Source organism: Lissotriton helveticus, chromosome 1_2 (genome assembly GCF_964261635.1).
Source record: "Lissotriton helveticus chromosome 1_2, aLisHel1.1, whole genome shotgun sequence".
In the NCBI taxonomy this organism is placed as follows: domain Eukaryota; kingdom Metazoa; phylum Chordata; class Amphibia; order Caudata; family Salamandridae; genus Lissotriton; species Lissotriton helveticus.
This window is the reverse complement of record NC_136058.1, coordinates 85,057,601-85,085,367: the sequence shown is the minus strand read 5'-3', so window position 1 is coordinate 85,085,367 and position 27,767 is coordinate 85,057,601. Positions and strand designations below refer to the sequence as shown.

The 27,767-nt window shown below is 42.3% G+C and overlaps 1 protein-coding gene across 1 annotated transcript in view; it reads left to right on the top strand.

The window, feature by feature from the left end:
* Window positions 1-27,767, top strand: part of SGIP1 (SH3GL interacting endocytic adaptor 1) — a 1,317,316-nt gene that overhangs the window by 221,205 nt on the left and 1,068,344 nt on the right. The window contains exon 3 of the mRNA XM_078668946.1: window positions 18,008-18,032. Coding sequence (XP_078525072.1) covers window positions 18,008-18,032 — 25 coding nt within the window. The remainder of the gene's footprint in view (window positions 1-18,007; window positions 18,033-27,767) is intronic.

Here is a 27,767-nt window from a genome sequence, read left to right as displayed (position 1 = left end):
GTTAAAGAGCTGAAGAATTGCAGTCCAAGACTTCACGTCCTGTGACATCCCTCTCTCCCCAAGCTTTGAGGCTATTCAGCAAGGGAGCCTCGACAGCAGATAAAATGGAGAATTGTATGAGCACAGGGAGAGGTGGCCTGGGTGTAAAATATAATCCCGCTTTCCATGCATATGCCAATGAACGTACAGTGTGGAGTCAATGTCAATGGTGCTGCACGTGACTGCTATGTATAACTGTGACCTTGTTATTACTGTTGACTGTTGCCATCACGTTGGATGGCCGAAAATACATAGACATTTAAAAAAAAAAACATACTGACAATATAGTGCTTCTTTCTTCACAGTACACATGTACAGTAGGCATGCTCCATAATTTGGATTAACTCGCCATATATTTTAACGCACAAAAATCACGCTTGTTGTTGTTATTGTAAAAACTAAAAGCAAGACTTTTAAGTGACTAAGTCAAAATGGGGAGTGAATAATAATAATGCAGAAAACCTTTAATCCTCTAGGGTGGCTACCCGATTACAGACCTTCCAGGGCACCCCTAATTAAGTTGGTAAAAAATGTAAGGCATTGTGCCCAAGAGAATTCTAATAGTAAGTATGGCAGTTATTCATTCTAACAACTTAAGTGTGTCGGCAGCTGAATGGCGGTTCCACAGTTGATTGATAGTAGCTATGTTTGGCGACCCAGCTCTTTTTTTTCTTTTGGATAGAAATATTTGATTGCACACTTCAGTCCCAATTTATACAGTGAGAATTAAATAGTTACTTGAATCAGCAAATACAGCCATATTAAAATTACTTGTGGACAGATGTCAAAGTTCAATATATATATATATATATATATATATATATAATTACCTACTGGCGATAGCCAGTAGGTATATATAGTTAGGATTGTTTTCCATTGGGAAATCGCAACATTCTATTGGGAATAACTCTGGCGCCGGTTGAGGAATCTTCCTGAAATTTTCCTTAACTTTGCCTCGCGGCGCTCCGCTCCTTCCCTGAAAGTTTGGGGGGGATTCGTCAAGCGGGGGCCGAGATAAAAGGGGGTCCCCAAAACGTGTTTTCCCCATGTTAATTTCCATAGGGCGGTTGGACTCACTTTTAGCCCGAACGGCTGAATGGTTTTCCACCAAACTTGGCAAAATTGTAGGGACTGGTAGCCCGATGTGCTCCAGTGGTTTTTACGGACATTAACTTTGAAAAAATATATATTGGGCTACATTGGGCTATATATAGGTTAGAGCCCAAATGTAGCCCAATGTAGCCCAAAGATGGCCACCAGAGACAAACAAAACCAAATGTAGCCCAAATATCAGCCAGATGTAGCCCAACTATAGCCCAATGACAGAATGTCCCAGAGTGTTCTAAAGAACAACTAGAGCGCTAACAGTCTTACTTATGACAAAAGTATGGCACACCTGAACTCATCTTGATTGGAATAAAGCGTTAACACTTAAAACATTTAATTTGCAAAGGAACAAAATGAGGGGGTTCATTTTGCCATAGAAATTATGATTAGTGCTGAAGAAAGAAAAATTAGGGCACATTTTGAGTGACTTCTCAAATCCTCTTATATTTCATGAAAAAAATTCTGATATGCAGTCTCCCAAGATGGCCACCAGAGACAAAAGAGCCCAAATGTAGCCCAAATATCAGCCAGATGTAGCCCAACTATAGCCCAATGACAGAATGTCCCAGAGTGTTCTAAAGAACAACTAGAACGCTAACAGTCTTACTTATGACAAAAGTATGGCACACCTGAAGTCATCTTGCTTGGAATAAAGTGGTAACACTTAATACATTTAATTTGAAAAGGAACAAAATGAGGGGTTTCATTTTGCCATAGAAATTTTATATATATATATATATATATATATATATATATATATATATATATATATATATATATTCACTGAAAAAACCATAGGTTAAACACCAGTTATAGTTAGGAATTAGCATTTAAAAAACCTTTGAAATTCACCGAAAAAACCACAGGTTTCCCACCAGTTATAGTTAGCTGGAAATTTTACTCGCATAAAACCATTGAAATTCCCACGTTATAGTTAGTTGGACTCACTATAACTTGCACGTCTGCAATGCACTGCTGATGACGTCACATATTACATCACTCATGCATATATTTAAATATTTAAACATTACTCGCTAATATATGTATTCACTTAGATAAGCCAGTTAACCAATCAATTTTTTTTTAAAAACCACTGAAAAAAACCATAGGTTTCAGGCCTTATATAGTTGGGAATTAGCATTTAAAAACCATTTGAAATTCACTGAAAAAACCATAGGTTTCAGGCCTTATATAGTTAGGAATCAGCATTTAAAAAACCTTTGAAATTCACTGAAAAAACCATAGGTTTCAGGCCTTATATAGTTGGGAATTAGCATTTAAAAACCCTTTGAAATTCACTGAAAAAACCATAGGTTTCAGGCCTTATATAGTTAGGAATCAGCATTTAAAAAACCTTTGAAATTCACTGAAAAAACCATAGGTTTCAGGCCTTATATAGTTAGGAATTAGCATTTAAAAAAACCTTTGAAATTCACTGAAAAAACCATAGGTTTCAGGAGTTATATAGTTAGGAATTACTTTTTTAAAAAACCTTTGAAATTCACTGTGATGTCATTTGAGATGTCATCCGTGATGTCACTGACCATGTCATGAATGATCTAATATGTGACATCATCAGCAGTGGATTGCGGGTGCGCGAAATATAGTTAGTACAACTAACTATATAGGAGCAATTTCATTGGTTTTGTAAGAGTAAAATGTCCAGCTAACTATAACACCACTAAAACTTATAGTTTTTTGAGTGAATTTCAAAGGTTTTTTAAAAACGAATTCCTAACTATATAACTCCTGAAACCTATGGTTTTTTCAGTGGATATATATATATATTTTTTTTTTTCGTACAAATGGAGCGGCACAAACAGAGTTTTAGAAGCCTTTAATCAGCGCTTCACCCCACCAACGCGTTTCAGCCACACAAGGCTTTGCTCACGGTCAGTTGGTCCTTCTACTATTTCCTACTTTATACTAGCCCATGTTAGTCATTATGGAGCATTATGGGATATGTAGTATGAAAACAGTATATACACATTTTTTAAAAGAAAGACTGGTGTGATCTTATTATTTACATTTCTTATTCATGTTAAGTCACATGGGCAATTTAAATTAAAGTCAGTATTTGGAATGGTTCCAGATCAATATCAATTATTGGTGGGTATAGTACCCTACTCATCTTGGTTGATTTCACAGCTGGTACTGTTATAGTCACTCTAAATGCACATGGAGGTCCTCTCCAAAGTTCATGCCTCTCGGTATTTTTGTTCGCAACCGGATGATCAAACGGGACTCCATTTGTCGCAATTTACGAACAGAATCACCACCTCTCTCTGTCTTGGTTAGCATTTTCAGTCCATAAAATCGCATTGTTTTCCAATCTCCTTCTTGGCATGTGTTTATATGTTTTGCCGTTGCATACAGCATGTTTTTGTTTTTTACTGCCCTGATGTGCTCAAGGATCCTCTTTTTAAGCATGCACGTGGTGCTGCCTATGTATTTGCTCCCACATTTGCATTCAATCACATAGACCACATATTTTGATGTACAGGTGATCTGTTGGTCAATGTGCATTATTTTTCCATTTGGTTCTTCAATGCTCTTTTTGCTGGTACCAATTTTGCAAGCTTTACAGGAGATGCAGGGTTTGAACCCTTTGCGTTGATCTTTAAGCCAATTTGTCTCTGGTTTCTTCTAAAAATAACTTTTTACCAAGAGATCTTTGAGGGATGTGTTCTTTTTGTAGGTGATTTGAGGTTGCTTACCTACTAAGTTTCCTAAGTCTGGGTCTCCAGATATAAGTTGCCAATATTTTTTCATCTTATTGGCAATTAGTCGCGAAGGAAATCACCCTTTATGTTTATGGTGTGAGAATACTAACATCAAAATGGAAGCGCAAGTAGCTAAACGTGCATCCAAAGCGTCTACAATGTTTAAGTCTGGGGCAGAAACGGCGACTATGAATCAAGACGCCACAACAGTTGACAAAGACAGTGTAACATTGAAACAAAAAATGAATACACTTGAGAGACTATATAAAAAGGAGATTAATAAAAGCTGGGAGGCGATAGCTCTCGAAAATTATGTGGAGGTGAAACTCATTCCTCGAGGCCTTCGCATTTTTACAATGCCCACACATCCAGACACTAAAGAGGAATTATTAATGGAATGGATGGAGAATAACACCAATTGTTCATTGAATATGATGCGTATACTGATTAAACATGCACAAATTGATCTGGTTGAAATAACGAATAAAATTAAAGAAGCAGAAAAAACTTTGGAAAATGAAACAAATCAAGAAAATATCAGTAAATTAAGACAAGATATGGAAGCCAGACTTGATCTCTATGAAAAAGAAATTGAAGAAAGAAAGGAACGCAAGTTCATACGTGATGAACAAGATTATTTATGTGGCAGGATTCTGACATTTGCTAGATGCTATGACACCCTGAAAAAGAACTATCCTGTACATTATGTGGCATCTAGCGCGAGTGAGTCGGATGTAAGTGAGAACGGAGCAAGATTTGAAGCACCTCAGACAAAAAACTTGTCTGTTTTAAACGAAGTAGCGTTGATGAACCTAGAGAAGAGCATCACACCCGGCGGAGGAAGGGGGAGAAGACCATATCAAGGAAGAGGACGGGGAAGAGCAACACAGGTACAACACACCCCCGCACCAGCACCCGAAAAACGCGCAGATCCAAACAGCGAAAGAAGGCAATATCCTCTGCGCAACAGGAAATAGTCAATTTGATTGTAAATCTCTCCAACCACCAACTAACAGAGAAAGAAAAATTGGTGTTGAATAAAGGCCTGTCATTCTGCCCGGAATCTCACTTAGACTATACACAAACGAAAATTGATTTATACAAGTTTGTCAGAAAACTAAAACTTGCTAAAATTCATGCCAATAAACCTTCGAGTTTAAATGAGCAAACATTGAATTGTGATAATGAGAATGGCGATATGGTAACATCGAGTGAACAATTACCTGATTTGAGACAAACCTTTGGAATGCTATTTGATCAAGGAAACGCAAATCTGTCAGATATCCCGATTCTTGAACAAATGGATATTAGAACCAATGAAAGACCTGATACCGGATTAAAAAGAAAATCTCGGTATTATCCCATATTATCACCTGGAAATAAGATCGACCTCTTCTCGGATGCAATGAATGAGGAGCTGAATAAACTAGTGAAAGTAAGAAACAACAGCAGAGAAAACCTAACAAAGGATGAACGAAAAGCTATCACTTCTCTCATGGAAAATGGGAAAATCACAATCAAACCCGCCGACAAGGGGGGGAACATTGTAATAATGGAAACTTCCGATTACATCATGGAAGCCATGAGACAATTGAATGTACAACAAAATTATTCCAAACTGGCGTTCAATCCAATGACTAACATGCTTAAGGAATTAAAAAACCATCTAGACGAATGGCACAAACAAGGATTAATCAATGATGAGGAAAAGAAATTTCTAAACAACGACTATCCAGTGATGCCCTGCATCTACTTTTTACCAAAAATTCACAAGACACTAATAAATCCACCGGGGAGACCCATTGTGTCTTCGTGCAGCTCCTTGTATGAGAATGTCTCTAAATATGTGGACACCTTCTTAGCTCCGATTGCTCAAAGCATGTCCTCCTATATCAAGGATACTGGGGAGTTCCTGAGAATCATTCAAGATGTAGTATGGAGTGAGGAATATCTTCTAGTCACAATTTATGTGGTCTCACTTTATACATCGATAAGACACAATGTAGGGATGGAAGCCTGCCAATACTTACTGAAGCAACGAAGTATCACCAAACTAGAACACACAAACATGCTCCTAAAAATGATCCATCTATGCTTAACAAATAACGTCTTTCTGTTTAATCAAGAACTGTATAGACAAGAATGTGGCACAGCCATGGGCATATCATTTTCTCCTAACTACGCTAATACCACCATGGGTTGGTGGGAAAAAACTGTGGCATGGAACACAAACAACCAACAAGAACTGGAACGGATCATTTTGTGGGTCCGATATATAGACGATCGGTTTATAATTTGGCATGGATCGGATCTTGAATTCCGAAACTATTTTTCAAAACTGAATCAAAACAATGTAGGTTTACAATTTACATGCACAACAAACAAAAAACAGATCGACTTCTTGGACACACAAATCTACATCTCAGAAGGAAAGCTTGAATCTACACTATTCCGCAAAAAAACAGCCACTAACAGTGTGCTACACGGAACTAGCTTCCATCCTCAAGCCCTCCTTAAAAGCATACCGTATGGAGAGTATTTAAGGCTCAAACGAAATTGTTCTAAACCAGAAGATGCCGAAAGTAAACTGAAAGAATGCAAGATGAGATTCAAGTCAAGAGGATATGAAGATCGTGTCCTACAGAAATGCAAAAAAAAAGGCTGATCAAAAAACAAGAGCAGAACTATTAGCTGAAAAACCAAAAACAACAAATAAGGCTGATCCACCGAGATTTGTAACCACTTACAACAAAGAAAGTGGACTAATTGCCAATGAGATGAAAAAATATTGGCACCTTATATCTGGAGACCGAGACTTAGTAGGTAAGCAACCTCAAATCACCTACAAAAAGAACACATCCCTCAAAGATCTCTTGGTAAAAAGTTATTTTCAGAAGAAACCAGAGACAAATTGGCTTAAAGATCAACGCAAAGGATTCAAACCCTGCATCTCCTGTAAAGCTTGCAAAATTGGTACCAGCAAAAAGAGCATTGAAGAACCAAATGGAAAAATAATACACATTGACCAACAGATCACCTGTACATCAAAAAATTTGGTCTATGTGATTGAATGCAAATGTGGGAGCAAATACATAGGCAGCACCACGTGCATGCTTAAAAAGAGGATCCTTGAGCACATCAGGGCAGTAAAAATCAAAAACATGCTGTATGCAACGGCAAAACATATAAACACATGCCAAGAAGGAGATTGGAAAACGATGCGATTTTATGGACTGAAAATGCTAACCAAGACAGAGAGAGGTGGTGATTCTGTTCGTAAATTGCGACAAATGGAGTCCCGTTTGATCATCCGGTTGCGAACAAAAATACCGAGAGGCATGAACTTTGTTGAGGACCTCCATGTGCATTTAGAGTGACTATAACAGTACCAGCTGTGAAATCAACCAAAATGAGTAGGGTACTACTATATATGTATATGTATATATGTATATGTATATGTATGTATGTATATGTCACAAAGTGATCCAGCAGGCTATGAGAGCGCTCAACAGTGTGTGCTCGGCTCAGGGGTCGGATCCAGACCCAAACAATTACTTTTTCGTACAAATGGAGCGGCACAAACAGAGTTTTAGAAGCCTTTAATCAGCGCTTCACCCCACCAACGCGTTTCAGCCACACAAGGCTTTGCTCACGGTCAGTTGGTCCTTCTACTATTTCCTACTTTATACTAGCCCATGTTAGTCATTATGGAGCATTATGGGATATGTAGTATGAAAACAGTATATACACATGTTTTAAAAGAAAGACTGGTGTGATCTTATTAGTTACATTTCTTATTCATGTTAAGTCACATGGGCAATTTAAATTAAAGTCAGTATTTGGAATGGTTCCACATCAATATCAATTATTGGTGGGTATAGTACCCTACTCATCTTGGTTGATTTCACAGCTGGTACTGTTATATATATATATATATATATATATATATATCTATATATATATATATATATAGATATATATATATATATCTATATATATATATATATATCTATATATATATATCTATATCCCGCCCCAGCGTTGCCTGGGGCAGAAAGGGGCTGGGGGCAGCATTTGATGCTAGCGTAACTCGCTCCCGCCCCCTCCTGCCCGTCCCTCTGTGCACACCCGCTCCCGACTCCCTTCCGCCCTGACTCCAATACCTGAGCTGCCGCTCCTCACTTTACCACCGCTCCATGTCCGCCGCTCCTCTTTGTCATGACGCACCTGAGCCGCCGCTTCTCTCGTCATCACGCACGTCGCTGCCAGCGCAGCGTTGCGGCCGGCGCTACTTTCAGGGCACTACTTTTTTTTAAAAGTTATATTTTTAAATGTACGTTTATTTTTTATAGCATATGTCCATCTGCACACCCTGACAATTTCTGCAATGTATCGGGTGTGTGGATTGGCGCTGTGGTTCCCGAGTTTACCTGGCTCAAAGGTGTGTGTTCTCTCTTTAAAATAGTAGTATAGATATATATATATATATATATATATATATATATATATATATATATATATATATATATATATATATATATATATATTACATCTCTCTAAAATGTAATCTTTCTCATTTTCACATTTGTGATTGAAAACCTAGGACCCCAGCTTTTTTCTTAACTGGTCAAAATAACAGCACATTTTTACAAACATTTGCTCATAGTAAAAATCATGATTGGCGTTCCTGGAGCATTTCCTATTTAAAAATGAGAACATTGCGCTTAGGTCGAAAACATGGTGGTTGCACTTCCTTGAAGCACCGTCTCACTCGCAGTGCTTGCTCATCCCTCTTGTCAGCTTCCATCATGGCAATATGAGCAATGCATTGCAAATGTCTTGTGGTGTTTAAATAGCAGACGACTAAGCGGTTCGGTGGAACCTACGATGGAGAACTACGCGGGCGCTCAGGAGGTTGGTGTTGGCTTAAAGCAATGACAGCTGGCTGCCCATCGATGGAGAGGTACAGGGGCATCAAACTGAGTACAGCTGTTCTTGACTCCTCCTGTACCCCCTCCTTCCTCCAGGATACCAAGACCTTGGTGGTAAAGACTTGGGAGAGGTGAGGGCGAGGCAACTTTGCATTGAGCTGTGACCGAGAGCGGACCAACGTATTTAGTGAGTCATATCTGGGGGTGAAAGTCTGGGAAAGCTGGAGGAAAGTGCAAGGAGCAGCCCGCTGGCCAGCTCTCCCACAGTGCAGCAACTATGCTGTGAAATGGTCGGCCTGTGTCAATTATGGGGCTTGTCAAGAGGAGGTCTTCTGGTCTCCCAGCTGCATGTCCAACAGTGCATAGGATGAAATATTGATCAGAAGAGTACTGATCTCAGACTTTGCCTGGAGAGGAGAAGCACACCCTGGCCCGCTCTTCAAAATGTATCTTGCATAATGAGGAGGGTGTAATAAAGATCGTAGAATTTGGGTATTGTGCCACCCCAGTCCTCCTTTTTCCCCTTGATGGATAAGACTTAACAACAACGATTAGTCTTTGTGAGATACACAACGAAGCCCCTTGGTCTAGGACAAACACATTGCGTTTGGACCCCAATGGTCCCAGTACATTTGCTCGTTTTTGAGAGGACTTGCCTAATACACCTGCCTACAGCACAATAGACTGAGGAGTAGAGATACTGCACATGGTGTTTGGGATCCTACATCTACAAACTACACTACAACAGTCTTGTGCTCATGGCCAGAAATATTCCTGGACCGACACAAATAAAACCAGATGATGAGCAAATGTATAAAAGCTACTTTTGCCGTTACAGACATTGGGGGTCATGTGCTGTGGTGAACATCTGGGATGCTGTAGTCGGTCCGGGAGACTTGCCATCTAAAGAATTTATTCTACAAGCTGTTTGTAAGTCAAGAATAGACCATGTTTGGAATGTCTGGGGTGTTATGTAACCTCAGAAATGCAATTGACAGTGTCACAGAGAGAGAGCCTCATATTTGAGGTGGAAGGCACTGAGGAGCTTCAGAATACAGTGCAACAGATGAGGTCATCTGCCAAGGAAATGGTGGGACTCTTACAGGATGCAGAGGTGTGCTTCAATCTTGATAACCTGAGATTTGTGGGATTTCCAGAATTGGCAGAGAGGGCTGACCCAGAACTGTTCCTTGAAAAATGAATGAAAGGCTTTCCAACTGCTTTGTAACCGAGAGAGCCCACCGATTCCCAAGTGCAAAGCCTCTGCCTGGAGCTCTATTTGTCCATTTTCTGAATTATAAAGACCTCAGTTCTCTCTCTGATCACCTTCAGAGTTGTATCTGAGGTCTTGTATAAATCTCTCTAGATCCACATCTTTCTGATGCCCTACATGAATTTTTCAAGATTTAGATCTTTCCAGATTCCACCAAACTGCTGCAAAAGCAACAAATGACCTTTGAGCACATCCAGGGAAAGTTGCATGCAATGGACTGGAGATCTATGTATCTGGCTAAGTTGCAGGTTCTGTTGGCAAAATACATCTTTTTGACTTTGACATGCTGGAGTAGGCATGGGTGTGGGTAGACTAGTGGAAGGCACTTAACAGAAGTGAGCTGACCAGGCATAGGCAACTAGAGAGTGGGCATGCATGAGGTGTCAGATCTAAAGAGCAGTGTCTGATACAGAGACATGGGGGACCTGCACAGAGGTCCACAAGGGAATCATCTAGTGCAGAGATCGCAACGAGTTGCAATCCTCAAGCGTCAGTTGAACTACCTTACACACTGGATGAAACAATGTATGACATACTGGGATCTGCATAATCCTACGCCATAGGTGAAGCACCTTCCACAGTACCTTAAGTGGTAGTTTGGTAGATCTGGGAATGTGTGAATAGATCATAGTTCACTTAATCTCAGGCCACCGGATGTAAATCAATAGATACTTTTATGTTTAGAAATGTTACGGATAGGGGCGGAGTCATTAATGTTAGTAGGCAATTATTTGACAGTGAAACATTATTAACGGCAAAACACTTAAGACATGGTTCTCCATGTAGAAATGATTGAGACCTCACATAACCCTCCCACCAATGAAAACATCTCCCGTTATGGAATGTGAAAGGGCTCCTAAGTAAGATCAGTAGGGCTGCAGTTTACGAACAGCCGGATATTATCATCCTGACATTCTTAAGCTTTAAGAACCCCACCTTTTTGGCCCAACTTGGAGTTTTATGGGCAGATAAGGAGTTCGCAGTGTACTGCACCTGGGTTTCTCAGGGTATCTAAAGGGGTGGTGATAGTTTTTTGGAAACATTTCCCTCATGACATCTATGAGCTGTGTGGATATGTTTGGCAGGTACTAAAAGGCAATGGGAAGTGTAAATGGGTCAATATTAACATATCTAAATAAATATGCCCCCTCTTTCAGTAGAATTCCTATAAACTATTGGTGCAGTTCTGGTAACTTCAGTCCTCATGGCTAATCAGTGCTGTAAATCCCATTCTTCGTTGTGCAGCTCAAAACATGTTGTAATTTCCATTCTTTACCACTAATATTGCATCATTCTATTGTGCATGTTGTATCGCATGCCTTACAATTACCAGATCAGCGGTGGCCTATGAGTGTTCAATACCCCACATTTGTGTTAAAGTAGCTTTTCTGGTTCCTTAATAAGCTCTTTCAAATTGCGACCTCTTTTGAGGGCAATTAAAGGTTCCATAAAAAAATGTTTTTTAAAACATCAGCCGACTCCGTACCAAAGGTAGTAACATACATCAAATGGATGTCTTTGTGTATTTTCCTCTGACTTTTGGTGGGTAGTGTTGGTCATTGTACCGTGTACTTTTTTGACTAACGAATACAGATACCCTCTTGCTATAAATTTGATGCTTATATTTTTGCTCCCATGACGTAGTCCTTTTTTGTTGAGCAGTTACATTGGTTTCTTAAAAACTGGCCAAATGGCAAATTATCCCTAAAATTCCTTGGGTGATTGTTGCTTTTTTAATAATGTGTTACTTGCAGTTGGGTTTATGTATAGAAAGCTACATAAGATATCCTCGTCCTCTTTAATAGTCGAATCTAGTAAGTTAATCAGGGTAGTACTGTAGATTGTAGTGAATTGTAAATTAGTGTTTTGCCCATTAAGCCCCTTGTGAAGTAACTCTAACTCTGTCTATGGACCACTCCAGATCATAAACCTATCATCAATGTAACAGAGCCATTTCCTTATGTGAGTTGTGAATGGGATTAGTGTCACTATAGGCAGTGGTATTATCAAAGACCGATGCGTATAGGCTAGCTATATCTGAAGCAAAAATTTAGCCTATAGCTATGCCTTTAATCTGGGCAAAAAAGTAATTAAGCATGAAATATTTTCTGTTACGTGTTATAGTTGCGCTTTTTATTGGTTTGGACTCAATATGCTATTGTCTTATAGGAAAATATCTAAAAAAAACAAATTGTTGCGCATTCGATGATAAATGCAGTATGCATATGGAGTTGTCAAGTCAGTCTCTCTAGAATGGAATGGAATTCAGGATTTGTAGAGCTTCCAAGATGACACCCATGAAATTTGTGTTTCGTATGGGCTCACAAGCATGCTACACCTCTGTTGATTATTTCAACACAAAGTGACTTCACAGTTGTTTGTTCAATGGAATGAGTTCTATTCTGTAAGATTGATGGCAGTATTTACTCTGGATCGGACTGAGAAACCATGACCAATTATGGTTTTATTGTGGCTCATTTCAATTTGTTTTGATACTTTACCGTTTAGAAGTGTGTATATCTATCCTATCTAATCTATCTATCTATCTATCTATCTATCTATCGCCTGAACCCACCAAAAGGAGAAAAACTGACTCTTTAGATACTTTCATTCACTGCTGGCCACAGTGACTTTATTAATCCATGTAGACGCAATTCATGCGGACAAGATGACGCGTTTCGGCCAACGGTGTGGCCTTGGTCACATAACCGCGTTGCTTGAAAAGTGAAGTTTAAATATACAGGTGACACAATCACGTGATTAGAAGAACTACCATCATGATAAACAAGGAAGAAATACTGTTTTGAGGTGAAAACTACATTGTTCAAACTCTCATTGGAATACAGGATATTTTTTTGTCAAATCTATTGATTAACAATGCAGAATAATTAAATAAAATGTCCATGGTGTATTTATATATATATATATATATAATCTGTTTAAATAAGAATTTGGTTCGGATATTGGGTAACTTATTTAGTATTTAGACTTTTTCATCAGTGTAAGAGAAAGCCGATTTACCTTTAGGCTATTGCGTCTAACCCTAAGTGACAATATTGTGATATTGATATATGATTCACTACAACATTTTGGGGAGTTACTTTACTGGTGTTATTGTTCATCCTTCACAATATAGTTGTATATGTTGTATGGTTTTTAGTGGTGATGCACAGATTGCAGAGCATGCAGTGGTACTTGAAGGCCTGCTGCTTATGAGCGACTAGTCCACATTTTGGTTGTTTCCCATGTCTTCTAGATGTACTTCTCTGACATTTTGCATATTTTTATATTTTAGCTAGACTCTTAAGGATCTACTTTCTCACTAGGATAAAAATAGGGGCTATGACATTTGTGTTTAACACTTGGTCCTGAGGATTGTCTATAGCACAATTTGACCTAGTAGACCAAAATGTTGATAAGTAGTTAATATCATTCTTAATCTAGCTACAATATGTCTGTGCTATAAGGAATAGAACGACTATCTAATGGATTTAATATGGCTAAGTGGCATCTGCCTCTAACAAAGGCTGTAACAAGATGAGCTATTGCATCGAAATATGTGGTCATATATCCGTATGTGTGTGCCTTTACTGTGAAAATTAATTCTCACGGTTTTACTACGGTGAAAACTGTGAAGCACAATAAATATTTCTTTGCCTGTATGATACCTCACACTGAGAAGGTTCTATTAACACCCTGCATGTTACTTTGAGATTAAAATGTTCCTTCTCTAATTGAAATGATGGTTGGATTCCTTTGATAGTACCCATAAATAATTAATACAATTTTCTTTAAATTACTCCTTTGGGGGTCTTGTGTTTTTCCGAACGCTATAAGGTGACAGGGGAATGTAAACACATAAAACCCCATTGTGGATTGGAATGATCATGCTGCAAGTGGTAGTGTTAGAGTAGATTGTATGGCTGAAACACACTCAATATCTCGAAGCTGGGTTAAATGGTCACTGGTGGTGTTACCATTCACTGCCTGTGAAGAAGAATTTAGTTTACCTACCTCCCTTTTTTATTGAAATGTTCACAGCACAGACACACACACACACTGGCCTTGTACCTTAACGGCCCAGCCCATTTAAAATTAAGCCCATTGGAAACTAAGATTAGCATGACTTCCCTCCTGAGAAAAGAATACCTTGTGGAGATATACAATAATATGTATACACAAGCCAGTCATTTTCAAATCTTTAGTTGAGCTGGTAGGTAGACTTAGGCCACCTGATAATTTGGATTAACCAACAGCTATTTTGGCACCTCATAGGCTTTTTTGATTTAGATACTGACATTCTATCTACTACAGCAGGGATAAACTGTGGTGAAAGCTCTACAAACCCTCCCCAACCTACTTGAGATGCCAGGTGGAGACTCGAGACTTTCTGCACTCAGTGTGAGGAAGTCTGACACTCCGGGAATACTAGGCCAGGTTGACCAGATTACTCAACTGTTGCCATGTGCTGCCTTTCTGGATATCCTAGACAATGTAGATGTAAATAGGCATATGAAACTTATGAGGGTCTGATTTTCGGGAATTCTCTAAATGGACAAAGTACAAACATGGCAGGCAACAACAGCTTTCTTTGTCTTTGAACAGTTGGAAGGCTGGGCTATACTGCTGCTGAATTTTAGTAAAACTAGTACACTAGCTAAGAGAATGTCAATGCAAGCTCAGTCAAATAAATGGAGGCGGATGAATGGAATATTATTACCTTGATGGAACAGCCTCTTCCTCTGAAGGGTTGCAGAGACCAGACAAGATCCAGTGGTAATATTAAATTCACAATTGTGCTGTTGCCATATACACAAATAGTGAAAGGGTAAGTGTATCATGCTGTCAATGTGTTATGCAGTTTCATTTACTGTGGAATATGCCTTTACCATGTGGACTTTTACAACGCTACAATGCAACACTTAAAATCCAACCCATTGACTATAAAATGCTGGTGGTTGGCAATGTGTAGTTCTACTTAGGTCGGACTTTCAATTGGGAAGAATCCCCTTTTATTTAGCAAATAACTTTAGCACTGTTTGAAGAATCTTAAAAAAAACTTACAAAAAAAAAAAAGTTTAACAACCTCAGCTCTTCCCTGGAATGTGTAGTTCAAATTCAGTGTCTTATTCCTCAAGTTTATAAAGGTCAGGGTTAAAATGTTTTTGTGTTGGTGGGATCGATGTATATCTGTGAGTGCATGATACCATACTTTCTGATAAGGTTAAATTCATTGATTTAACAATGAATCAATCCTAAATCAGACTTACTAGAGAACATGTTATCCTTGTTTTGAGTAGATTTTGTACTTATGTATTGAAAGGCAAAATAAATGTTTTGGGAGGAAACCCAAGTTATCCTCTTAAGCCACATAACAATAGCAATTTAAACTTGTCAGTAGGATTTCCCTCCTTTCTGAGCACAGGTATACCAGCTTGCAAGGTAGTCACTGGTCAAGTTCAGTGGTGGATCTTGATTCTTTTTCTCCAGTTCTCTCAGGAGTGCCATGTATTCTTTTGACTCCAGGGCTGGCGCTTCTTTGAGTCCCTTCTCGATGCACTCAGCTGTGTTCTGTTAGGTTATGTATTGGGTATTTTTAGGGTGCACTATCACCAGGAGGTTAGCCTGGTTCGGAGCAAGTGTGTGTGTCTAGCCCTGCCTTTGGTAGGTTGGTTAACTTGAATTCCAAAAGAAGGTGAAGACCTGGCCTTTCAGAGACGAGGCGGCTCTGATGTGGAGTGGAATGCCAGGCCACGCTTTAGGCGCAATGTAAGGGAATGCCCTTTGTCCTGATCTGGTTCTGTGCATGCATGGGATGTGTGCGAGTAGTAGTCCTGTGGATCGTAGGTGTCTGGGTGGTTGGTGAGGAGATGCCTGTTCAGGTAGGTGGGGCCCAGTCTGTGTAGTGCCTTGAATGTGTGAGGAGTTTGAAATCAACATGTTTGGGTATCAGTAGCCAGGAGGTGTGGTGTAATGTGAGTTCCAGATGGGAGGTTGAGGATGAGTCTGGTTGTAGAGTTCTGTATGGTTTGTTGTCTTCTACGGAATTGCTAGGTGATCCTGGCATAGAGGGTGTTACTGTAGTCCAACTTGTTGGTGACTAGGGTGTGAGAAACTGGTTTCTAGTGTGGCTTGATAGTCATTTGAATATTTTCTTCGCTATCTTCAGGGTGTGGAAGCAGGATACAGTAACGGTATTGACTTGTGCGGTCATGACAAATTTGCTGTCTGATTATTCAAAGTTTCCAGGCGCGGGTGCTGGGTATGGATCTGAATTTGGCTGCCACCCAGTTGGAATCCCCATGGTGAGCCGTTCTTGCCGAAGATCACTACTTCTGTCCTGTTGGTCTTGAGCAAGAGACATTTGGCTTTCATCCAGTTAGCATCTTCGATCATCCAGGCGTTCAACTAGTTTCTAGGGTTTGTTTTGTCCCTTGCTCCAATAGCAGCAGACCAGCTTCCCTTCTTTGCTGCACACCTGCTCCAGCTGTTTTTAGACCCATCAGGCTTGGTCCCAGTCTCGGGGAGCTCAGCAGTGACTCCAGTTTTGGAAGGCACTTGTAGTCGGGCATTTTTTTTACCACTGTTAAAAGGGAATTGAGGAATCTATGGACATCTTTTTGTATAACAGACAGTTCTGTTTACATCAGGGGTAAGGAAGGTTGTGAAGGACACTAGGAGCATTCCTGCACCAAGAGGTAGACCTTCACTAACAGACCAAGTCACTTGAAGACAAACTACACTCTCATGTTTGCAATGTGCACTCAATTCAGATGAGACCAAGAATTTAGTTTTATTTGCTTTATTTATTTTGTGCAGATTTAATCCTTCTTCAATTATTGCTGCGTTAAGCCAAATATCTATAGTCCACCACTCCATTCGTCTGGGACATGGTGGCACCCTTGTTTAGAGTCCCTTCTGACAGACCAAAAAGATTTGTATCTGGGTTTCTATTTTGATTTCGCTTTATCCTTATTTGTTCAAGTGCAAGACGTGTCTTTCAACTGTTTTTACTGCATTCCTGTTATTTACAAGGTGCTGAATGTTCTCTACTTGATCGCCTGAAAACCATGATCCAGGCCATCACTCTTACTCACCTGGACAATGGTATCTCTGTGTATCTTCGTCCCACTCTTTATCTTCGAAACCATCTTCAGTTTGTCCAAAATGAGGTGGTGTCCTTTCTTTTTCACCTTCCCCACTATTCTCCAGTTTCTCTTGTCTTAAGTGCGTCACTGGCTTCCAGTTAGCAGTTGCTCTGCCTTTAATGCCCTCTGGTTTTATAATCTTTTTTATAGCTTTTTTGTTCAACAGAAACTCTGAAGGTATGTTCCTTCGCAATTTAAATTCCAGTTTGACCAACCTCCTTTTGTCACCAACGACTCCTATGTATAGGAGGAGAGTGCACATTCTTTTATTTGGACTCACATTTTGGAATTCACTTTACTTTTCCTCAAACCCCTGATATGAATATTGCTTTTTAAAGTTCCAGGGAAAAGAAGAAAACTTGTTAGTTCATATAGCTTACTTCTCTTCGAAACTTACTGTTTTTTTCTGTTTCTGAATCTGTCTCCACCCTCAAGGCGCCAGAACACTATTTAGAATAATTGCATGCTTAATAAAAATTTCAGTGAGTCAATTGTTTCTGATAATTTACTTGTCGATTTTGTAGAGCTGTTTTGTGTTATTTGAGATTTAAGTATCATTGAGATTTGGTCAGAAGCCAATGTTGTGCTGTAAATCAACTGCATCATGACCTTTATATGAGAGAATACTGACACTTCTCCATTTGGACAATATATGTACTACATTTTATATTTCGAAAATATTTGAGGGTGAGATACTGTTATTTTGCAGTATTCGTTTAGTTAACTGGCTTTTTTATTAGCAATGTGTCCGGAAAAAAAAATAATGTACTATTTTCTTTATTGCAGAGGATCACCAGATAGAGATGGCGGTGTAAGTAACCTTTTATTTTTCATGTGAAGTATTTTGTGTACTGCCATTAACTTATCTTTTTGTATGATCTCTCTATAAAGATATGTACATTTTTACAATTCTTTATCAATCAATTGTCTTGGTATGGAATGTATATGTGTTAAATGTAGACTAATGGAGACACTGCTTCAATCTTGTTAATCTTCTTGAAACTGTGTGTTTATATATTTATATCTCTCTTAACACAGGGGTTTTCTCCTTTTCTGTAGAGAGAGCTAATTCTGATCAGTGAAAATCGTCATGAGGTACTGAAGGCTAAGCAACTCGTGCATTGTTCCCAGACACCCCCACACCCAGCTTCATTGACTTTAAGCCTAATGTCCATAGAGCCACATTCTATCATTTTAACAAAATAGTTTGACTAGTGGCACTATAACAGGATTCCAATTTTTTTTCTGTACTTAAAATTTCTCCCATTCCTAAAAAAACCAAACGGCTTTTCGGTTCTAAATATGGCTGTGTCTACTGGAGAATGGAAGCAAGAGGCCTGCTGTTTATAAAGGCGACACTTTGAAATGGGACAAAATGAAGAGGTAACTTAATTTCGTTAACTCTTCATTTTGATTTTCTCCCATTTAAAAGCATTCAGAAATATCAGTATGTTCTCATACTGCAATACTGAGTTGCCTAGGACTTTTATTTAGGAGTTAGGTACCTCAGTGCTTCAGTTCTTCACCTCTGTGCCCCAGCTTGGGACATAAATCTGACTGAGCACTGCTCATTATTATGCCCTACTATCTGCAGTGTGATGATACTAACATAAACACAGCCTTCCCTTAACCCCTTCGCTGTGGGGGTTATTCCCCCACTGTGCTGGGGGGAGGGGGCCGCGCACAGCACCCGCATGCTCATGACGAGCCGAACTCGTCATGAGGCACGGCGCTTCTGTGCTCATGACGAGCTCAGCTCGTCACAGGTGCATTGGATCAGTGGAACGTTCAGCACAGGAGAGAAATTCTCCCAGCACCTGAGCGTTCCACGGCTCATGACGAGCTGAGCTCGTCATGAGCACCGGAGCGCCGTGGCTCATGACGAGCTCAGCTACTCACCCGTGAGGGTCTCAAGGCGCTGGAGAGAGAGGGAAAGACGCAGCTACTGATCGAACAGCCAGGTTTTGAGGAGTTTCCTGAAGGTCAGCAGGTCCTGAGTCTGCGGGTGTTCCATGCCTTGGCGAGGTGGGAGAATGATCTGCCGCCGGTGGTCGTTCGGCGGATGTGTGGGACAGTGGCGAGGTCATGGAGCGAAGCTGGCGTTTCGGAGCGTAGGAGAGTAGTTTGTTGAGGTAGGCTTGTCTGGCGTTGTGGGGAGCCTTGTGAGCGTGGGTGAGGAGTTTGAAGGTGTTCCTCCTGTTGACCGGGAGCCAGTGCAGATCGATCAGGTGGGTGTTGATGTGGCTTTGGCGAGGGAGTCGTACGGAGGCGTTCTGTATTTATTGGAGTCGTTTCTGGAGTTTGGCTGTGGTTCCCGCTGAACAGCTGAAGGGCACAGCAGAGGTGCTGACCGGGCTCCAAAGAAAAGAAGGTACAGTCTACTGTAAGCAACGAGTAGGCTGCCAACCAGTAAGGAGGACCGCAGGTGGTGAGGGGGTTCCCCAAAAAGGCTTCCAGAAGGAAAAACATGAATAAGACCCATAAAAGAAATAGGCACATTTGAGCGCATCTTGGACATAGAGCTGTAAAACAGACATTGACTATATGGCGGTTCAGGCGAGGCACCCAGACTGTGTATTAGTGATAACCGATAGTGTATAATTCTAGAAGTTATATGGAAAGGGAAATCTCACAACAGCAGTATGAGGCTCAAAGCGCCCACCACACATCACAAAAGAACACATGCAGAGGATAGACGTAGGGGGATACACAATCACTCCACAACATAGTGGCAACATTAAAAGTAGTTAGCCTGAAAGCATGGGGTCCTAAATCTGTACTGTCCCAATGCTAAATATGTTAGCTAGCATGGAGGGACATTTTCCTCTTGCAGATGACTTCTCTTCTGATAGATTGGCCCCAAATGATGCCAAAGAAATTCCCTGTATGGTACAATTCCTCAGGGGGAGAGAAGACTGGGTGCAATGGGGTTCTGCCGAAACACCTGTTCTCTGGGGCAGCCTAACAAGTATGGCAAGATAAGAAGAGGGAGAGTCATAGCCATAGTGTTAACAGTCAGCAGGATATGAAAAACCTTTGCCTCAATTTAAGTTCAAGTAATCCCAAAGGAAAAATTTGTGTGGGAGACAATTACCCAACATAATGACAGTAGCTCATGAAGAGTTTATCATAGGGGTAACCTTAAACTAATCATGAATAATTCCAGAGACTGGTCACCACAAAGAGTGAACCAAGCAGGCTTTCTAAAAATGGGCATAAGTGGCTGCAGCAGGTGGGATTAAATGAAATCCGAGGAACACAGCACCCACCAGAAAAGGAGTGCACCTTTTTCTTAGCAGCTTGCAAAACTAGACAATAACTTGGTGTCATCCTTACTTGCGCAGAAGATAAAAGCCTTGAAAACTGGCCTCGTGCCTACTGAGCTACATATGAAATACAGAGAGACAAACTGGCAGAGGAACTAGGTGGTGGCTGAATGAAAGCCTGATGCACTGTAAGCTCCTGATGCAAGAAATAGAGAACAGGCCATCGCTCTTTATGGAGGACTACAGTAAGGATGAATGTTGGAAGCTGGCTCTGTATATCAAATTAAGGTGTAGTGTGCACTGAGTCTATTGGATCCCCAGAGGTATAGCAGAGGCTAAATTAGATAATCACTAACACCTCTATTTGTGGTTGTGTGGTAGAGCAGTTAGGCTTATTAGGAGATGTGTCAAGTTTTTATTGTATTCATTCAGAGAAGAACTGATGGCGCACACTCTGAGTGAATCCAGACCAGTTAGGAAAGTATCAAAAAGGTATGCTTATGTTTGATTTCTAGAACGAAGCAGAAGTTATCACAGATAGGTAAAATATACTTTCAAATGCAAGGCTGTACATAGGAATGCAATTGTAGTTGAAATTGGAATCATTACAGGTTTGTATTTGCTTTCTAAACAGTTCACAATACACACAAATTATTTTAGCTTACTTTTGCAGTACTTTTGAGTTACTTTGATTACTTGGGTGATATGCCTAGGTATCACACCATGGATCTTTCAAAACACAGTTTAAGGTTCAAAGCAAAGTTACTTTGGTTTCAATACAAAAGCTTGTTCAACACAACATTTCTGCTGTCTGCTGGTGACAAATGGCGGGCAGCCATTCAGGAACTCCAACAGGGCTGCTAGTTTTTTCAGGGGACATCTCTAAGATGCATTTTACATTAAATCCCACACTGGCATCAGTGTGGGTTTAATGTGCTGAGACATTTGCTACCAAATTCCCCAGGCTTCAGAAAGCCATTATGGAGCTGTGGAGTTCGTAGTGACCAGTTCCCAGCTCATATACTCTTTATGGCTTTACTGCACTTACAATGTCTAAGTAGGGACTTGGAAGCGGTTAGAGTACAGTGCTCATGCAACTGCACCCTCACCTGTGATCTAGTGCACCCAGCTAGAGGGGTGACTTACCTAGTCCACAGGCGGTGGATTGCAGGCATGGCACACAGGTATGTGTGCCATGTCGACTCTTCACTTTTCTCTGCACCAGAACACACAGCCTGCATGGCAGTGTGTGGGAGTTAAGGTGCAGGGTCCCTAAGGGTGGCACAATAAGTGCTGTAGCCCTTAGACGCCTTCCCTGGTCACAGTGCCCTTGCTACCTTTTACAAGAGCTTACCTGTGGCCAGAGATGTGAATTCGCACCGTTTTGGGAAAGGAATACAGGTGCTGGGGCCAGATTAGCAGGATCCCAGCACACACAAAGTCAAGTTGGCATAGGTATCTGGCAAAAAGTTAGGGGGTAACAATGTAAAAAGGGGTACCCTCCTAATGTGAGGTAGACAACGGGGTGATATAGGATGCACTCAAGGCATTAGTGAAAAAGGAAAAGCTTGTCAATCTTTCCAAAGTTGAACAAAGAAAGACAAAAGAAAGTCTCTTGAAAGCCAGGTGAGAGAATTTTAAACAGTTCCCTTAAAACATAGAAGAAACTCAGCAGGCTCAGGGCTCAAGTGAAAAGTCTAGCTGCAAATAAATTAGCATACACCTGCTGCATATCAATTCGAAATACAAGGACGGTAGCGATAAAATGGTCACACTACTGGTGAGCATATTTCGAGCAAAAATAGCAAAAGAGGGTGAACATTTTTAAATCTGAAAGGTTCATAGAGTTATGTTATTGTGATTTTTATAGCGCACAGCTGCCCCAGCAAAGGGGCGTCCCGGCGCTTTAGCTGGCAAAGGAAAATACCAATACATAACTGAGCAATAGCAAAGAGGAAAGGTCAGGGCTCTATACTGGACCAGGAGGAAAGAGGAATGTTTTGATAGCCCTCCTAAAAGCAGACAAGTCCTCAAGGGCGCGGATATGAGCTGGTAGTGAGTTCCAGAGCTTGGCCGCGAGGTAACGGAAAGACCGACCTCCAGCCCGAGATCGTTTGAACCGTGGCCCTGTCACCAGATTTTGACCCGATGACTTTAAGGGACGGGAGGGAACATAGGTGGTGAGAAGATGCGGCAGAATCTGGGGGGAAGATAGCTTGAGAATTTTAAAAGAAAGGCAGAGAATCTTAAACTCAATCCTTTGAGCCATGGGGAGCCAATGGAGCTCATAGACTGTTGCTTTCGCCGAGCAGAACCTAGGTAGGCCCACCAGGGCTCTAGCCGCGGCGTTCTGTACGCGTTGCATCCGAAGGACTTCCGCCTGATTGGCCCCCAACAAGAGTGAACTCGCATAATCTAATTGCGAGAGTATAGTGGCCTAAATTATCAACTGTCTGGTCGTCAAAAAATTTCAGGGCTGGCCTAAGCTCACGCAATATACCAAAGCAGGTAGCAGCTACTTTTTTGGTATGTCCGCAGAAGCCAAGAGCCGGATCCAACCAGACACCCAGATTTTTCACCTCAGATACTGGAATGGGGGTTGGACCTAGCTCAGACGGCTACCACTGATCGCCCCAGAGGTTGCTGTGTTTGCCCACGATTAAAACCTCTGTTTTCTTAGCATTAAGCTGTAAACAGTTCACCGTCATCCAGCCAGCCACTCCTATCAGACCATCTCTGAACCTGGAGGCCCCGGAGTCGGCATCCCCACTAAGGGCAACCGCCAGCTGCGTGTCGTCAGCGTAGGGTACCATATTCAGGCCCTCCCTGCTCGATGGAATAGGGCTTGGACTCAAATGGGGGGATGGCGACCCGGAAGGTGCGATCAGATAAAAATGATCGAAACCTATCCAGTGCCCTCCCAGAGACACCTGCTTCTCCTAGACGACGCAGCAGTATCATGTGTGAAAACGTGTCAAACGCGGCAGTGAGGTCAAGTAACACCAGTGCCGCAGTCTGACCGGAATCCAACACGGTACGGAGATGTTCCGTCATAGCAAGGAGAGCTGTCTCGGTGCTATGACCTGGCCGAAACCCATTTTGGCAAGGGTCAAGGATATTGGCAGTTTGAAGGTGTTTAGACAGGGTCTCATTCACATGGGCCTCAGCGACCTTAGCGGCCCATGGGAGAAGAGAAATTGGACGATAATTCTCCAATTTAAGCGGGTCCAGCACAGGTTTGTTCAATAAAGGCGTGACATAGACCTGCTTCCATTTGGTAGGGACTATGCCAGAAGAGAACGAAAGATTAATAAGATCGCGGATAGGGGGAAGACACATAGCAGCCGACTCTCTCAACTGCACAGGTCTGAGCGGATCCGCCGGAGACCCAGATTTGACTTTCGCCACCAGCCTATCCAACTCCACCTCAGAAATACCAGGAAGTACCGATAGAACCACGCTAGTGGTGGAGCTGGGCCTCTGATCCTCACTCTGGTGGGCAACGCTAGGAAAGGAGCGATAGATGGTCTGCACCTTATCCAGGAAGAAGATAGCAAGTGCCTCACAGTGAGACTCAGAGCAGATCTCAGCTGCTGGGGCTCTTTTGGCAGTCAGGTCTTTAAGGACTTTAAAGATCAGCTTAGTGGGATTAGAGCTACGCTTGAACTCTTGGGCGTAATAGGCCGCACGAGCCCTACAGATGGCTCTATGATAAGTTTTAACTTTAGCTAAGTATAGAGTTTTTTTCTCAGTCTCATAAGTTTTACGCCAAGCTCTTTCTGCTTGTTTACATGATTTGTTTAAGAGCAGAAGGGCGCTATCAAACCAGGGACTTGGTTTGAATAGGCGTCATTTGCTCCATGTTGCAGGGACCAAGAGATCGAGGGCCCAAGAGACCCAATCGCAAAAAATATCGTAGCCAGATTCAACGCCATTAAAAGGGCCGGGCAGATGATCGCTGAGCAGGCGATCGAAGTCCTCAAGTTTTAACTTCTTCCATGGGCGTTTGAGAATGGCCCTGTCTATGCTTTTAAAAGGGGGGGGTACTAATAAGTTGAAATTCCACTAGATGATGGTCGGACCATGCCAACGGGGTAGGCGGCAAGGTCGTAGCCCCGGTCAGATTGGTAAATATAGGGTCCAGGGTATGTCCACCCTCATGCGTGGGGTGAGTAACTACCTGTCTTAGCTGCAATGCCGCTAAGTCAATCGCAGGAGAGTGGCAAAGTTCGAAATGAAGATTGAGGTCGCCAAAAACACTGAAGTTGGCAGACCCAACAGCCAAGGAGCTCACTATATCTGGGAAAGCCTTTCTGAAAGTGACATCACTGCCAGGGGGTCTATAGATCAGAAGGCCTGAGAAGGTAAAGTGATTATTGATCGAAATGGCAAACTGTGCGCTCTCACAACCAGCTATAGCTAATTTCTTCCAGACACAAGGGTAGCATGATTTAACTATTGCTGCAATGCCCTCACCCATGGAATTGCGATTATGGGTGTAAATAGAATAGTCCGGCGGGAGCGCTAGGTTCATCTCAACCATGGCATCATCGTGCAGCCAAGTTTCGGTCATGAAAAAGACATCAGGGGCCTCATCCAGAACAAGGTCATGGATTTCGGCATGATGTTTGACCAATGACCTAACGTTAAGATGCCATATCTTTAGGTCACGGTGAGCCGAATACTTAGGGGGCACGGGATCTATATGAAGAGGCTTAGGGAAAGTGCTGATAGGAGCGGGGGATGAAAGCACAAATTTATTACAAGAGCACTGAGAGGGGCCGCATAGCGGATCAATAGAGGAATGCTCACAATGAGAGGGAAGCTGCCGGAAACTGAGTAGCTCTTCCCTTGTATACGGACCACCAGCAGACGTAAGAGATACAGAGTCCAAGGCCCCTAGGGTCTCCTTAGCGATGACGGGCGCAGACGGGCAGGACTCTGGCATGACTCCGTAAAGGGGGTGGTGATGGACAGAGTATCTGAATTAAGCAGAACACTCCTACCCAGTCAACAGATCAGGGCTTGATCCATCACCGTTTTTTAGCTCACTGCACCATCCCAGTTCAGAACCTGGCTATATGCAAATTAGTCTGTCCCTGGCCCAGTGCATCATGGGAACAGGGCAGACCAAACTACCAAGCCAATTCTTTACCAGAAAGGAAACAAGCTTCCGGGGACCGGTTTCTGGCATCACAGCCGTCTTCGGCCCGGCTTGCTTGAATCCTGATGGTGCAGTGAGCAAGGGACTCACGTCTGAGCATACCCTTCCACGCTTATGGTGGACAAAACGATACAGTAAAGGGGGTGGTGATGGACAGAGTATCTGAATTAAGCAGAACACTCCTACCCAGTCAACAGATCAGGGCTTGATCCATCACCGTTTTTTAGCTCACTGCACCATCCCAGTTCAGAACCTGGCTATATGCAAATTAGTCTGTCCCTGGCCCAGTGCATCATGGGAACAGGGCAGACCAAACTACCAAGCCAATTCTTTACCAGAAAGGAAACAAGCTTCCGGGGACCGGTTTCTGGCATCACAGCCGTCTTCGGCCCGGCTTGCTTGAATCCTGATGGTGCAGTGAGCAAGGGACTCACGTCTGAGCATACCCTTCCACGCTTATGGTGGACAAAACGATACAGTAAAGGGGGTGGTGATGGACAGAGTATCTGAATTAAGCAGAACACTCCTACCCAGTCAACAGATCAGGGCTTGATCCATCACCGTTTTTTAGCTCACTGCACCATCCCAGTTCAGAACCTGGCTATATGCAAATTAGTCTGTCCCTGGCCCAGTGCATCATGGGAACAGGGCAGACCAAACTACCAAGCCAATTCTTTACCAGAAAGGAAACAAGCTTCCGGGGACCGGTTTCTGGCATCACAGCCGTCTTCGGCCCGGCTTGCTTGAATCCTGATGGTGCAGTGAGCAAGGGACTCACGTCTGAGCATACCCTTCCACGAGTCCCTTGTTCACTTGGCCACTGGATTCAAGATAGCCTGGCTGATGAGGATTATGAATCCGAAACCGGTCCCAGGATGCTTGTTTCCGGTCCAGGGAAGACATGGCTTGGCAGTTCGGGCTGGACTGTTCCAATAAGGCACAGGGTCAGACTGATTTGCATATAGCCATGTCTGAACTGGGGTGGCTGAGTGAACTAAAGAATGGTGATGGATTAAACCCGGATCAGTTGACTGGGGGTGAGTGTTTGATTTGTTCAAGCGCTCCGTCCATCATCCCCTTTTGTATCGCTTTGTTCGCCCTAAGTGTGGCAGGGTATACTCAGACGTGAGTCCCTTGTTCACTTGGCCACTGGATTCAAGATAGCCTGGCTGATGAGGATTATGAATCCGAAACCGGTCCCAGGATGCTTGTTTCCGGTCCAGGGAAGACATGGCTTGGCAGTTCGGGCTGGACTGTTCCCATAAGGCACAGGGTCAGACTGATTTGCATATAGCCATGTCTGAACTGGGGTGGCTGAGTGAACTAAAGAATGGTGATGGATTAAACCCGGATCAGTTGACTGGGGGTGAGTGTTTGATTTGTTCAAGCGCTCCGTCCATCATCCCCTTTTGTATCGCTTTGTTCGCCCTAAGTGTGGCAGGGTATACTCAGACGTGAGTCCCTTGTTCACTTGGCCACTGGATTCAAGATAGCCTGGCTGATGAGGATTATGAATCCGAAACCGGTCCCAGGATGCTTGTTTCCGGTCCAGGGAAGACATGGCTTGGCAGTTCGGGCTGGACTGTTCCCATAAGGCACAGGGTCAGACTGATTTGCATATAGCCATGTCTGAACTGGGGTGGCTGAGTGAACTAAAGAATGGTGATGGATTAAACCCGGATCAGTTGACTGGGGGTGAGTGTTTGATTTGTTCAAGCGCTCCGTCCATCATCCCCTTTTGTATCGCTTTGTTCGCCCTAAGTGTGGCAGGGTATACTCAGACGTGAGTCCCTTGTTCACTTGGCCACTGGATTCAAGATAGCCTGGCTGATGAGGATTATGAATCCGAAACCGGTCCCAGGATGCTTGTTTCCGGTCCAGGGAAGACATGGCTTGGCAGTTCGGGCTGGACTGTTCCCATAAGGCACAGGGTCAGACTGATTTGCATATAGCCATGTCTGAACTGAGGTGGCTGAGTGAACTAAAGAATGGTGATGGATTGAACCCGGATCAGTTGACTGGGGGTGAGTGTTTGATTTGTTCAAGCGCTCCGTCCATCATCCCCTTTTGTATCGCTTTGTTCGCCCTAAGTGTGGCAGGGTATACTCAGACGTGA